This window comes from Triticum dicoccoides, chromosome 1A (assembly GCF_002162155.2).
Source record: "Triticum dicoccoides isolate Atlit2015 ecotype Zavitan chromosome 1A, WEW_v2.0, whole genome shotgun sequence".
Lineage (NCBI taxonomy): Eukaryota > Viridiplantae > Streptophyta > Magnoliopsida > Poales > Poaceae > Triticum > Triticum dicoccoides.
Window position 1 is genome coordinate 70,596,211 of NC_041380.1, and position 15,767 is coordinate 70,611,977.

Genomic DNA, 15,767 nt, shown 5'->3' on the forward strand with positions numbered 1-15,767 from the left:
CGCCCCACTGCACAGCAGTTATTTCATACTCCCTCTGAAAACTAATATAAGAGCGTTTAGATAATTAAAATAGTGATCTAAACACTTATATTAGTTTACGGAGGAAGTACAGCCGTACTGCAAAGCAGTTATCTCAGAAGCAAGACGCACCTGAGACTAGATCTTCTGGATGGCCAGGCATCCAAAAGATGGGACTTTTTTAGCTTTCTGTCGTATTGAACTATCGTTTCTTCAGCTGTAATAGTAACAACTCAGTGTGTACACGATGCCGCATGTGTTCGCTATGTTCTTATACATTTGTTGCGACACCATGAGTCAATAAAGAGCGCTCTTTATCAGAAAAAAAAAGCAGAACATACAGGATTCAACTACGCACAGTTTGCACATTGATGAAATATGAAAAATATCTGAGCCTGCAATGCAAGACCTACATGGGTGTAGGTTGTTCATAAGACGGAAAGATGAAGGCGAAAAGTCGATCTCCCTCTGCAGCACCAGATGAGGATGTAACAAGGTCGAGCCTGCGAGCAACATCACCGAGCTCATAGTGGGCGGCCATGAGTAACCAAACAAACGTGAGCAGCTCCCCTCCTCCTCTGCTCATCTGTTGCGCATGTGCCTCTGCGTGTGACTTGCCTGCTGCATAAACAAGCAGCCTTATCCATATTTCTTTGATCTCCACCAATAATTCATCGATGGTCAATTCAGACTCTGGAAAGTCCAATAAAGCTCGGGCACCCAACAGTATTTTGCCTTCAATTTCTCCAGCAGCCGTCCAATCCTTATGTAGCACTTCTCGGATATGTTTCTGGCTGGTAGACAGGGGAAGATCCAGGCCTAGGGCTGCCGGGGATACTGTCCTAGTATCTGTTGAAGACTCCTTCACAAAGTAATTACAAATCTGGAGGACAAATAGCTTGAGTCTATCCAGCACAAGGCACGGCACATCTCTGACTCCACCCCTGCCGGTAGAGAATATTTTCTCTGGGAACAATGCAAGTGTATCTTCTGCAGTGGTACTGACCGGCAACATGGAAGGGTTTACAACAAGAAGATAGATCATGTAATTTGATATTTCCTCACATATGCTCGCAAGATGTGATCTACCTCCTTTGTCGTGTAGACGTGATCCCTCCTCATCAAGTAGACCCCTTATATGATAATCTGTAAACAAATGTAGTTGGAGTATGGCATGCTCAAAAGGTCCTCGCAGTATCAATTCCAGTTCTGTGCTAAGTCTAGGCCTCATCCCTTTTGCTAAATCATTGAAACGATCCTGCTTGTCCAACCACTGCACCACACATTCCATGACCTTATGCTTAGCTTTGACATCCTTGGTGTGTCGTAAGTGCTTCCAAACCTTAGCCCAACCAACAGAATTTATGATATTTCTGATCATGCCAATGGTTGGTGATTCAATACAGAATATGGAGCGCAGAAGGTTATATTGCCCCATGGAATCTGACCACCACAGCCTCTTCTCCGGCTGAACAATGTTGAAGATAGACCAGAACAAATTGGTAAGACAGTGAAAATTCCGTGCTTTCAAGAATGCCCATGCCCATGGTGATACCATTGCCATAAGAATTGAAACAAGTTCCATAAAAATGCTACCAATGAGTAATGCATATGTTATTGCAATATCCACTCTGCTATAGCTTTCTTTCCTGTCTGCGTAGAAGAGCACAAAAGCAACCACTGCAGAGATATGTACAACACAGCGAAAAATGCTACCTGTCCATGTCCTAAACAGAACAGCCTTGGTGTAGAGGTCATCATATATAATAGCAAGCTCCATCTCAATGATCTTAAGTTTTGCCCCATGCTCTGCAAATCTTCCAAAATATTCTACTAATGTAAACTGAATTTCATGCCCCATCTGAAAAGTTGCACGCCCTGCAAGGAATCCTCGAATATAGCGTGCCGTATGGAGAGCATAGCAAACAATGTCACAGTATCTATCTTGCTCAACACTTAGTAGTGGCAATTGATTATTTTCATAGTTACTAGTGGTGCTATTAAGGTCATCCTTACTCCCATACTTGAGAGCCCAAATCCTCTCCCCGTACTTAACTATTCCAGAAACGAACACAAACATGGCTGGAATTAAAAGCTGATTGCTGTTCCCCATTGATTTCCAAAAGACATATAATGCAAGGCTGACTTCAACCAAAAGATTCAGAAAATGCCTTAGCCACAAATTGTTATCCTCAGATGAAAAGGCAGTAATAGTGTCTTGTCCGCCAAGATGAACAAGGAGGAAAGGTGCCCAAAAGAATGCCAAAGACAATGTCCCTGTAAACGGATCCCTACTATTGATAGAATCTCCAAGTCGAGAGATCTGACCAAGAGTATAAAATGCAATCATGTCTGCCCCCAAATAAGCCAACCAAATAGAGAATCTTAGCAATGTATTACTGCTTCGTCGCCTAAGCCCCCCTGTGAAGAAGAGGAATAGTTGCAGTGTATAACTGAGAAGCACAAGTAACCTGATTTCCCACTCATTCCATAGCTGCACCAATATGATTGACAATTGCATGATGTTGATAATGGATGTTTATGTCTCTATGATCTCCTGTTGATCCAGCAATAAAAATATGTGAGGAATATGATTTTTAAAGAGTTATGGACGATTTAAAAGCAACTTGCAAAACTACCCACGATCTATGCAATTGTGAGGAAAATAACACGATAAAGTAGTATTTTACGAATCTCACATCGATGATTGAAAATGTAAATGTAGTAGCTTAATAATGCCCTTGCTTTGCTATGGATCAATATCATATTTTTTGAACATGGGCCTGATTTAGTTATGTATGTTTTCTTGCGTGACCAAGGTTTGACCTAGCCCATGCCACGCCTTCGATACTACATTCTCGGCGTACATAATGTGTCCTTGCCTGCGGTTAACTGTGCAGGCCACATCCACATCCCTCGTATTATTACATAATAATAAGTAAAATTCAGTACTTCGTTGATACTTAACATATTTAGTATAGAAAGCATACTTGCAAGAAACCTCTAGCTATATTCTTTTAGCAGCAGGTCATATATATTATGCTGTTTAAAGCTGCACTCCAACAAACCCATAAGAATCTCGCAACCAACTCATGGTTCTGGCACATGGATAGCAAGGTTCCACGCACCCTTGTTCATGGCTAGTTCTTTGGTGATACTCCAGTCCTTCAGATCTCTCATTACGGACTACTCCCATGTCAAGTTCGTTCTACCCTGACCTTTCTTGACATTCTCAGCACGCTTTACCCGTCCGCTATGCACTGGAGCTTCTGGAGGCCTACGGTGAATATGCCCAAACCATCTCAGACGATGTTGGACAAGCTTCTCTTCAATCGGTGCCACCCAAATCTATCTCGTATATCATCATTCCGAACCCGATCCTTCCTTGTGTGGCCACACATCAATCTGAATATGCGCATCTCCGTCACATCTAACTGTTGAACATGTCGCCTTTTAGTTGGGCAACACTCAGCGCCATACAACATCGAGGTTGAATCTCCGTTCTATAGATCCCGCCTTTTAGCTTTTGTGGCACTCTCTTGTCACGGAGAACGCCAGAAGCTTGGTGCCAATTCATCCATCTGACTTTGATTCGATGGTTGACATCTTCATCAATATCCCCATCCTTCTGCAGCATTGACCCCAAATATCGAGAGGTCTCCTTCTCAGGCACCACCTGCCCATCAAGGCTAACCTCCTCCTCATGCCTAGTAGTACTGAAACCGCACCTCATGTACTCGGTTTTAGTTCTACTAAGTCTAAAACCTTTCGATTCCAAGGTTTGTCTCCATAGCTCTAACTGCCTATTAACCCCCGTCCCCCTTCCGACTATCATCGACTAGCACCGCAAAGAGCATACACCATAGGATATCTCCTTGTATATCCCTTATGACCTCATCCATCACCAAAGCAAAGAGATAAGGGCTCAAAGCTGACTCTATGTACAGTCCTATTTTAATCGGAAAGTCATCACTGTTGCCATCACTTGTTCAAACACTTGTCACAACATTATCGTACATGTCCTTGATGAGGGTAATGTACTTTGCTGGGACTTTGTGTTTCTCCAAGGCCCACTACATGACGTTCTGCGGTATCTTATCGCAGGCCTTCTCCAAGTCAATGAACACCATATGTAGGTCCTTCTGTTGCTCCTTGTATCTCTCCATAAGTTGTCGTGCCAAGAAAATGGCTTCCATGGTCGACCTCCCAGGCATGAAACCAAACTGATTTTTGGTCATGCTTGTCATTCTTCTTAAGCGGTGCTCAATGACTCTCTCCCATAGCTTTCTCATCAGCTTAATTCCACGATAATTAGTACAACTCAGAACATCCCCCTTGTTCTTAAAGATTGGTACTAGTATACTCCGTCTCCATTCTTCTAGCATCTTGTTTGCCTGAAAAATGAGGTTGAAAAGCTTAGTTAGCCGTACTATCACTATGTCTCCGGGGCCTCTCCACACCACAATGGGGATACAATCAGGGCCCATTGCTTTGCCTCCTTTCATCCTTTTTAAATCATCTTTGACCTCAGACTCCTGGATTTGCTGCATGAAACGCATGCTGGTATCATCAAAGGAGTCGTCCAGTTCAATGGTAGAGCTCTCATTCTCCCCATTGAACAGCTTGTCGAAGTACTCCCGCCATCTATGCTTAATCTCCTCGTCCTTCACCAAGAGTTGGTATGCTCCATCCTTGATGCATTTGACTTGGTCAACATCTCTCATCTTCCTCTCTCGGATCTTGGCCATCTTATAGATGTCCCTTTCGCCTTCCTTCGTGTCTAATCGCTGGTAGAGGTCCTCGTACGGCCGACCTCTTGCTTCACTCACAACCGCTTTGCGGCCTTCTGTGCCACCTTGTACTTCTCTATGTTGTCAGCACTCCTATCCAGGTAAAGGCGAGTCTAAAACTATATTAAGTCTAAAAAAACTTATTTGTAAGAATCTGCCATGCTTAAAAGGTGATCACCCATTGTTCACAGACAACACAAGTTTCCTATGAAAGCAACGGTTCCAACGAGAGCGGTGGCACTTCAAGATTAGCATAGCCATTTGAATTTGGAATCCCAGCTGAAGGGGATGGAGGCCATTTGAACAAACACAGTAGGAGGATGGGGCCTGGGGGAGGGTAGGCGGCAGGAGGAACTAGGAAGTGAACTGTGGGAGGTCATGAGGGGCAGGCGGCAATAGGAAGGAGGCAAGGGATTGTGAGTGTTAAGAGTTATATTAGGAAACTCCAATGTCGTGCACCAAACCACTCCTTAATGCCCGAAACGCGGTGTCAGGATGTTTTTTGGCATCCAACGTCGTGCCTCAAACGTCCACGGACGCATCTAGGCGTCCAAAATCTCATAAACCGATTGCAAAGTTGGGGGAGGTTTGTGGGCGTCCGAACCTCCATCACGTAGGCCTCCGACACACCTGGCCCACCCAAAAACACCATTCGAACCCCCTATTTTCCTCACTCCGTCCTCCTCCCTTCTCTGAATCCACTCCCTCCCGGTCGCCACCACTGTGCCACCCCGGCCGCCCGAACAAGCCTTTCCGGACCTCCGCCGCTATACCAGGGCCCAAGGCCCACTCTGCTAATGCCGGCGAGATCCACCCCTAATATGGCCACCACCCAGGTACCCTCCGCCCTGTAGAATGTTGTCAATGGCAGGCACCACGCCTGGCAAGTGCTTGGCCAAGTGCCTTAGCCAAAAAAAATTAGGTTTTTTGTCCTTAACTTTGAAGCAAAAACGATGGATTCGGGCATGGAGTACTTGTGCGGGAACTTCATGGATTCGTCATCGTCAGATGAGGACGAATATGAGGATGAAACAATGATGACAGAGGCGGTTCTTGCAGATGCGCGATGTGCGGAGGAACATGATCTGAATTACAAGCGATCAGTCAAGAGACATTGAGTGCTGAACCGGAATCGGGCACAGAGCCATTTAACGCTCATTGACGACTACTTCAACGAATATGCATCGAATCCTTTTTCTGCCGTTACTTTCAGATGTGGCAAAGTGTGTTGCATCACAAGACCTCTCAATGCATCTTCCATTTCCAGTGCATGCAATCCAGAGATCCAGGGATTGCATGCACTGGAAATGGAAGAACTGCCCATATGCTCAAACACAGGCAATATTAGGGTCCCTGTAAAAAGCCCACCAACATTCTTGAAGTAGTTGCATCACAAGACCTCTGCATTTGGCATGCCTGGGAGACACAATGATATCAACGTTCTGCAACGGTCTCCATTGTATGCTAGGTTGACTGCGAGACAAGCTCCTCTGTGCAACTATATACCATCAATGGTCATGACTACAACATGGCTACTATCTTTGTGATGGTATCTGTCCTCCATGGGCGACCTTCGTCAAGACCATCTCTGAGCCAAAGAAAAGATCTTACTTTGCCAAACACAAGGAGGAACTAGAAAGGATGTGGAGAGGGCATTTGGAGTGCTCCGAGCCCGTTTTGTAGTTGTTTTGAGGACCTGCAAAAATATGGGATCCAGAAATGCGCCGCTGGCGGGCGAACTGGTGACTCCCATCCCTATGGTGAGCATGCTTCTATTGCGCGGTGACTCGCGCTGGGGTGCTGCGGCCACCCCTTCCCAGCCCAGGGGTGGGCTGGCCAGGACCTGCCAGATCCAGCCCATGCAGTGCTGATTTGAGGTCTAGGGGCAACGATCGTGTGTTGTTGTCGAGGGGGAGCGGCGCGAGGAGCTCCCCGTCCTGATCCAAGAGGGTCTCGACTGGGATGGTCAGCGTGGCCTGTTCCACGCCTGATCTGCTGATTCTCACCGGAACAAGGTTGTCCAGGGGCGAAACGCGATGCCTTTTCACATGTATCTCCAGCGGGTGGTGTCCGACGGCTTGGCTGGGGTTGGAGGCTTCGAGATCGGGGATGCCGGGGCAACAACCCTGGAAGGTGGACTGCACGGTCGGCTCTTCGGCGAGTGGCGCTGCGGTGGTGGTGGCATCTCTCTTTGGTTGTGTGGGTAACGAGGGGCGAGGCGGCGGGGAACCTGGCGGTGGCGGTGCTTCGGCAGCGGTATCTCCCAGATCGTGGTGTGGAGGCTTGTTTTGGTGGCGGTATCCTGGTGACCATGGCACCTCGGGGTGGTGCGGAAGAGTCTCCGAGCGAAAGCTCCATGCTTCGGCGCCGGCGGCATTGGCACCCGCGGGTGTCGTGTCCCTCTTGGGGGCGTCATCGTGGTCTCTCTCCCTGCACTAGGGCTCCGGGTGAAAACCCTTGACCACCTCTTCGGTCTCGACGGCGGCGGCGCATTGCGTCGTCACCCTCTTGGGGGCGTTGTCGTGGAGCTCAGTTACCCTTTGGTCACATTTCATCGTCATCGGCGGGCGAGCTCGGATCCTATCTTGAGGCTCCATGGGCTCTAACTAGGGGCAGCCCCGGCGGTGTCCTATCTTTTACAATGGCGTCGTTGCCATTGCGCTCGATCCTCATTGTGTGCAGGCAGGATCGGCGCTCCACAGACCGGAGCGAGATGGCAGGGGGGCATCTCCAGCGACTTCTTGGTGGGTGTGTTGCATCGATGTCTGATGGTTTCTCATGGAGGCGCGGTGTCTCTTCTAGTTAGTAGCCTCGGTGTTTCCTGGTGAGGTGTGGGTGCTCTTGTATTCTTGTTTTGTCTTTGATCTGCTTTGTAGATGTTTTCCTCATCACCTTGTATCGGTTTGGCCGTGTGGCTTTATATATAAAGCGGGGCCAAAGCCTTTTCAGTAAACGTTATGGGAGGTGATGGCAGCTTATGTGATCATGCACAACATGATTGTCGAGGATGAGGGTGAGGCGATTCATACCGGTCTGGATTTTGAGCACATGGGTGATCCTGTCCAACTTCCACCACAAAATCCGGCAACATTCGGGATTTCATCCAAATGCATCAACAGATTCAGCATCGAGGAACTCATGAGCAGCTTCAGAATGATTGATCTGATTGAGTATCCGTGGGTGCTTCAAGGTGACAACTAGAACATATGTCGGACTAAGTTGAATTCAAATTTGAACTATTTTATTTAAAACTTCATGTTTGGACTGTAACATTTATATTTGAACTATTGTATGAGAATATTTGCATGCTATTTATGGACAAATTATGATACTTCTATAATTATTTGAGTGCTCCGGTCATAGAAAAAATAGGGGAGGACATTTGGTGTATAGGGTTGGATGGCTAGCTCCCTATCAGTGTCTACGGACGCGTCTGAACGCATGTGTGGATGTTTGGTGTGTCTATTTTGGTGATCCGCATTGTAGTTGCCTTTATGTTTCCACGTAGCATGTATAGTTTCCCTGTGGTACAAGGAGCTTTTTGCATATTTACCACATGTACACTGTATATATATGTACCGACCCTTGGCCCAAGGAAATATAAGTTGCTTGGTGCTCATCCACCGTGGTGTCGTTCCTCTGATGCCTTCTGCAGGCCATGGTGGTCGCTCTTCAGTGACTCCGCAACCTCTACACATGGTGATTGTCACTCTACACCGACCCCTCTCACAATTTCCACCAAAAGTGTTGGTGCCTATCGCTCCATTGACTACGCCTTGGCCTCGCACACACGCCTTCCCTTGACCACTTGGTTCTTGTCCGCATGTGACCTCCTCTCCTCCAACTTTTGCAGAAAATATTGGGCATGCTACACCGCCTCCTCTAGTGGCTTCCACAGGTGGTGATCGACGCTCCTCTCTCGGTGCTGCTACATCGACTACTTCAACTGTGTCCTTCACTAAGCAGGAGATTGCGCGACTTCGTGACCTGCTTATTTCCTCTAGTTCTCCATTGTCGGGTGCATCTCGTCGACCTATTCAGTTGAGCCCCTGAGTGAGCAAGAGATTACGCGACTTTGATGCCTGCTAGCCGCGTATTTTGGTTCTCCATCTATAGGTCTTCTGGTTCTACTACCGACTCTTCTAGCATTGAGAAACCACCTCGTACACAAGCACATACATCTCCGCCGATTATTGATACTGGGGCATCTTTTCACATGACTCATGAGTCATCCACTAAGTCCTCTATTCGACCTCATGATTCTTCTATTCATGTTCTTACTGTTGATGGTAGCTCCCCCGGTCAATGGCTGAGGCATTCTTAGCACTTCGTCTTTTCATGTTCCTGATGTTGCTCATGTTCCTTAACTTACCATGCGTCTCATTTCTGGCCGTCAGAATTGTTGACTCTAGTTGTAGGGCAATTCTTAATTTTGACTCTTGTTTTTTTTTTCAGGTTCGCCACACTGGTGCTCTACTTGGTGTTGGCCCCTGGGGTCATGACTCCCAAGGGCTCCAACGCTTGAATGGTTTCACCTTCCCTCCACCGGCACCGTCGCTAGTCTATAGCCTTTGTTGCCTCGTCTACCGGCTCTTTACAACAGTGGCATCATCATCTTGGTCACTTATGTAACTCTCGTCTCTCATCCTTAGTTCGACATGGTCTTCTTGGATTCGTCTCCAATGGTGTTTTTAGACTATCAGGGTTGTCGGCTTGGTATACAAGTTTAGTTACTTTATACTCAAAGCTAGATTGTGTCTCATCATCCTTCCAATCTTGTTCACTATGATGTTTGGGGTATAACTCCCTTTTCCTCAAAAGGGAATCATAACTACTATATTGTCTTTATAGATGATTTCTCTCGAAACACCTGGATATACCTTAAGTCTTCTCGTCATGAGGCCTTATCTATCTATAAGAAGTTTGATGTCATGATTCTTACACAATTTTCCACACCTATCCGTGTCTTCCGTGCAGAATGGTGTGACTAGCGCAAGCATTGTTCACCTTGAGACAGCTCGTGCGTTGATGAGCACCGCCTCTCTTCCGCCTAATTATGGGCTTAGGTTGTTTTCACTTCCATCTATGTCATCGACATTCAGCCATCCTCTGCTCTACAGGGTGGCATTCCCTTTGAGCATCTTTTTGATGATTCTCCTGACTATTCAGCTCTTCGCATGTTTGGTTGTGTTCACTACTTCTTCTTGTCCCACGTGATCGCACCAAACTGACCGTTGAATCGGTTGAATGTGTCTTCTTAGGTTACAGTGATGAGCATAAGGGCTATTGTTGTTGGGATTCTGTGGGTCGTCGAGTCTCGAGATGTGACTTTTGATTAGTCGCGTCCTTTCTTGTGTCCATCTTCCTCGACCTCTTCAGTGGAGGATATTTGTTTCCTCACTTTTCCCGAGACACCTATCACTATGTTGAGCCCTTATCTACTCATCCCACTACTCCTGCTCATCCGACTGTTGCAGATCTGACGTCGCCATCTCCTGCAGTTTCCTCCCCTCATATGTCACATGGTTTTGCACCCTCATTTCCAGTGATTTCCCCTCCTCGTGGTTCCCCCTCTTAATCTTCCCCCCTTTCCTCACCATTATACTCATCGTCCACTTGATATGGATGAGTCTATTGATGAGCCATCTTCCTCTTCTCAGTCTACTTATTTCGTGCTCACCCTGCCATTGGCCGTTAAGGTTATTCTGGCAATGCTTCTGAAAGTCCAGTTCTTATTGTGATCATATTGTTCATTCCGAATGGTAGAGGAAATTGTTGCTCTTGAGTGCATCAACCTATGGGATATTATTTCTCTTCCTCCCTGTGTTCGCCCCATCATTTGTAAGTGGATCTACAAGGTTAAGACTTGATCGGATGGTTCTCTTGAGTGCTACGAAGCTCGTCTTGTGGCCCGTGGCTTTTAGCAAGACTAAGATGAGACATTTGCTCATGTGGCCCACATGACCATTGTTCACACACTCTCTGTGGCTTCTATTTGCCACTTGTTTGTCTTTCGGATTGATGTCAAGATTGCCTTTCTTAATGGTGAGTTGCGTGAGGAGGTCAACATGCGGCCACCCCCTAGGTATTGGTATGGTATGTCGTCTTCGTTACTCTCTCTAGAACCTCTGCCCTAGGTTTTACGGGAGCCTCCCCTTCGCTCGAAGTACACTTTCGGTGCACTTCTCACTGCTCGACCACGATCTTAAGCAAGCTCCCCGTGCCTGGTTTGAGCATTTCTCCTCAGTGGAGACTGCGGCTAGTTTTTCAGTAGTGCTCATGATCTTGCGCTTTTTTCCCACCTTTTAGTTCATGGTCGAACTCTTCTTCTATATGTCGATGGCATGATCATCACTGGCGACGACTCTAAGTATCTTGCCTTTGTGAAGGCACGTCTTAGTGAGCAGTTTCTCATGCCTGATCTTGATCCTCTTCTCTATTTTCTTGGGACTGAGGTTTCTTCTACCTCTGATGCCTTCTTTATTTCCAAGAGAAGTATATCCAGGATCTTCTTGCTCGTGCTGCTCTTACTGATGATTGTACTGCTAAGACTCACATGAAGCTCAATGCTCACCTATGTGCTTCTGACGGTGATCTCTTGTCTGATCCGACGCATTGTCTCATCTTGTTAAGAGTCTTGTCTATCTAGTCGTCACTTGTCCGGATATCTCCAATTTTACTCATATTTTCAGTCATTTTGTCTCTGCTCACACTTCAGTTCACTACGGTCACCTCCTTCGCGTTCTATGGTATCTTCGTGACACGCACTCTCATAGTCTACCCTTTCCCTGCCCCAGTTTGTTACAACTTCAGGCCTGTTCGGGTGCTATGTGGGCTAGTGATCCCCTGGATCGTCGTTCACTTTCTGCTTACTGTGTTTTTCTTGGTACTTCTCTCATTGCCTGGAAGACGAAGAAACAAACTGCAGTTTATCATTCGAGGCAGAGCCTAAGTTGCGAGCTATGGCTCTTTTGATGGTAGAGGTGTCTTGGTTATGATGGTTACTTCGGGAGTTTGGTGTTTCTTTTACTACACCTACTCCCCTCTTGTCGGATAATACACGTGCTATCAATATTGCGCGCGACCCTGTGAAGCACGAGGTCACCAAACATATTGGTGTTGAAGCTTCTTTTGTGCACCTAGGTGTGCAGGATCAGGTTACTCTACATTATGTTCCTTCTGAGTTATAGTTGGAGGATTTCTTTACGAAGGCCCAGATTAGAGTAAAGCATGGATTTTATCTCTCAAAACTCAGTGTTGTGGATCCACCCTGAGTTTGAGTGAGGGTTTTAGAGTTATACTATGTTTCCATGTAGCCTGTATAGTTTCTCTGTAGTACATGGGGCTTTCTGCATATTTACCACCTGTACATTGTATATATATACTGGCCCTTGCCCCCGGGAAATACAAGTTGCATATTTCCTAATAGTGAGCACAGTTTAATGCTTGGCTGCTAGCTTGCTGCTCCTACTCGTGTTTATACAGCCCCACTTGTCAGGGCCGAGAGGACGAGATGGAACACTGGAAGTGAAGGGATGACCATCAACTGTAATCTTTATAAGTAGGCGTAGTCAAAAAAGGCGTGCCTAAGCAAGCGCTTAAGTGCGCCTAGGCTCTAGGCGATAGCAAAACGCCCAGCGCATAACTGCGCTTAATCTGCGCATAATTGCGCATAAGCATGCGCTTTGATCAGAAAAGCGGAAGATGGTGGCAAAACGCACAATTAACTCCTAGCGCCTTTTTGAACTATGTAAGTAGGATAGAAGGAAAGTTTTGTTACATAACACTAATATCTCTGTACGATTAATCTACACCATCATAATCTACCCCGTCAAAATAGGGACTAAAATCCTTCTCAATTTCTCATGATAAATTAGTGAGTGCCTAGAAGTAAACACTGCATTAATGCAGTTCTTCTGCTAGCAGTTGTCCATACAAGTAATTTATAGCTGACATCAAGTAATAGAGTTGCTACCTAGAAATATAGAGTTGAGAGCAAGCAACTAGAGGAGGCTAGCCGCTAATATGCAGTTCTTTATTGCAAAAAAGACTAGTATGCAGCCACCTAGGTAAAACTTATTTCCCAACCTCGTGCAGTTTACACACAAGTAGCAAATTTATTGTCATATAGCCAAAACACATACAACATAGGTCTTGTTTTCTTTAGCTCATCATATCGCCTACAATGTTGTAGACAGAACGTGAAACAGATTCACAATGAAGGAGATAGTCATTAAGAACTGACAAAATGAATAAGCAAATGGACTAAAAGCACTGCACTACATTTCTTTGCAGTGGTGGAAAGAGAGGGACTGGTGGGGGGCAAGGTTTTGCCCATCCATCAAGTTTATACCTTTTTACCTGTTATATTCTGAGAGAATATGTTAACGTAGCAATTTGGCCCCTCTTATCAATATTAACGTATTGCATGACACAATTGGCCCCCATCATCTCGAATTTTTGGAACTGTCAATTTTTATTTGCCACCACCTGGCCGTCTTTTAGGTCGTACTCAGTTTCCACGGAAGACTGAAAATGTAAAGATGAACGAAAACGTTGTAGCCTATCACACTACATTAGGCGCATCCCTTATTTTTATTATAGCCTAGAAGAAATTAACAAGCAACAACCGAATCCAATGCAATGAAATTGGCAAGAATGGATATGAGGTGGAAGATCTAGATAGGTTGGGATATCTACACCAAGCATACATATTTAAAATCTTCTTTGTAGCGCTAGCATCATAAAGCCATGTTATCATACAAGATGCGAGGGTTTCATCTATGGTGGGTTAAGAGGTCCTGATCTTTGACCCTGTTTTCAAACAAAGACATTGGGAAAGCAAGCATAAGAGGGAAATCAGTACCTTGATAAAGTCAGTTAAAGTGCTGAAGACAAGACTTCGACTTAGATGATTTCCTCTCTGTACGTGATGGCACACCTGCCATATTCACACAACAGAGTAACTTATTTAGACACTACTTTTACCTGTTCATCATGTGTAAAACCGGCAGAAGGTTCGGTCGATAGGAACACTCACCAGGAGCAGGATGATGTTTGGTGAAAGCTCAAGCCTCGAAGGAGCGAAAATATGACCTGCAAATTAGAACAAGTCAGTAACCAAGGTGGAAACCGGCGATGGATACGTATATACGTACTCAGTCCCGTGGAGGCAAAACATCGAACACCTAACGGGCAAACGTCGACTCAGCCATAGTGTATGAGGGAACTAGCTCTGGCCGCAGTCCCGGCCATGGGAAACAACCCCGAGATCGGCCGTTGCAGGATGTCCGACGGGGACACTGAACAGCGGGGAGGCAGTCTTTGCTAGCCGCAATCAGGGAGAAGCAGGGGAGGTAGGGAGGGGGGCATCGGCCGGGGCGGCGCGGCTGGACACAGCGCGACGGCTGGAACAGTTTTGCCTCCATTGGCCGTCCGGCGTCGTGCCTACCGAGTACATAACGCACTTTTGCAGCACAGGCGAAGCTCAGAACGCACTTGCGCCAGCACAATACTTTGCTAATCTTACGGACGGCCACATCATTGATCTCATATACCATGTCAAATACTACAAATTGTTACGAAAGTTTAGTTCACAAAAAGATACATTATGCCGATCGAAAGTTTGGTCAAAGCTTATTTTTCGAATAAGTCAAAGCATTTTCAATATCCCAAGTAATAAAGAACGGAAATGTCCGGCTGTTGCAGCGGCAGCGTTCTGAGATGATCGCAGCAGGACGATTTCAAATTACAGGTAAGTTCAAACTACCTTAAAATTGCATATCAGTTCGAAGTGCACATCACTGAACCTAAATTGTTGTATCTGGGTTGGCAGTTCACGACCAAGAGCGACGCAACTCTCGTCGATCACAGAGAGCACGTCAGAGCAAGACAACAAAGAGATCTCGTACTCATACGGATGGCTGTGTGCTAGTATTTAAATTGGTCCAAGAGATTGGGGCATACGTACCATATATAACACTCGTCGGCTAGTTTAAAGCAGATGCTCCATGATGATGAGATGCTTCCATGGGAGGGATATCAAATTGCTTTCTTGCGAAACATGACAGTGAGAGAGCGAGGGGAAGTGATAGCAGCTAGCTGGGGTTCCATTATTCTGTTCTTGCAGGGGGAAGATGGGGTAAACCAGCGAGATAATTTGTGCGTTGCTTGCAAGACGGGCAAGGTAGTACAAGCTACGGTGCTTTTCTTGTCTCTCTTTTGACTCGTTCCTTCCACAGGGCTGGTCACTGTTCGTAGTTCTCGATCCCACGCGCTTTTGTGCTTTTTTCGCTGGCCCATGGCCGGGCCGCCCACGGTGCAGTACTTCAGCCCATTAAAATGTACTACACCTATTATTATTATTATTATTATTATTATTATTATTATTATTATTATTACTACTACTACTACTACTACTACTACTACTACTACTACTATTATTATTTTGATACAATAAATAAATTATAATCCGTTTGGTAAGACAATACGAACAAATACTTTTATTATGAAATTGTATTAATTTTAAAAATGTTCACGTAATTAAAAAAGTGTTAGTATTTTAAAAATATTCTTTCAAATAAAAGTGCCTATGTATTTTTGAAAAAAGTTCATATAATTTGAAAATTGTAGAAATATTTAACAGTTTTTTTAGAGAATTTATGTAATTTCTATGTAATAAAAAAATCAGTTTTTTCTAAAACATGTGCAATTAAAAAAGTGTACAAGCCTTTCAAAATACTCAGGTAAAATGAAACAGGTTTGTGCACTTAAAAAATGTGCATGTAACTTTATAAAAATGGTCACGTAATATTAGAAGTGTTAATGAATCTTGAAAACAACTAATAAGATTTTAAGAAGGGTTCAAGAATCCTTAAGAATTATTCACGTAAATTTAAAAGGTATTCACCTATTGAAAAAATGATTGTGCAATTTTAAAAAGTAGTTATGAATTTTTAT

At 45.2% G+C, this 15,767-nt stretch overlaps 1 protein-coding gene across 2 annotated transcripts; it reads right to left on the reverse strand.

Moving 5' to 3' along the window:
- Positions 1-228: 228 nt before the first annotated feature.
- LOC119363848 lies at positions 229-14,963 on the reverse strand. 2 transcript variants are annotated; one of them, XM_037629222.1, is made up of 4 exons: positions 14,779-14,963; positions 13,849-13,904; positions 13,675-13,749; positions 229-2,575 (listed from the first exon to the last, which is right to left on the reverse strand). In XM_037629222.1, the coding sequence occupies exon 4, from the start codon at positions 2,537-2,539 to the stop codon at positions 428-430; it is 2,112 nt and encodes a 703-aa protein (XP_037485119.1). In that variant the 5' UTR covers positions 2,540-2,575; positions 13,675-13,749; positions 13,849-13,904; positions 14,779-14,963; the 3' UTR covers positions 229-427. The 2 variants fall into 2 exon arrangements, with proteins under 2 accessions (XP_037485119.1, XP_037485111.1); XM_037629214.1 differs by lacking the exon at positions 14,779-14,963 and adding an exon at positions 13,967-14,181.
- Positions 14,964-15,767: the final 804 nt, after the last annotated feature.

Coding starts and splice junctions, on each gene's coding strand:
- LOC119363848 (XM_037629222.1), bottom strand. CDS start 2,539: ATGCAATTGTCAATCATATTGGTGCAGCTATGGAATGAGTGGGAAATC.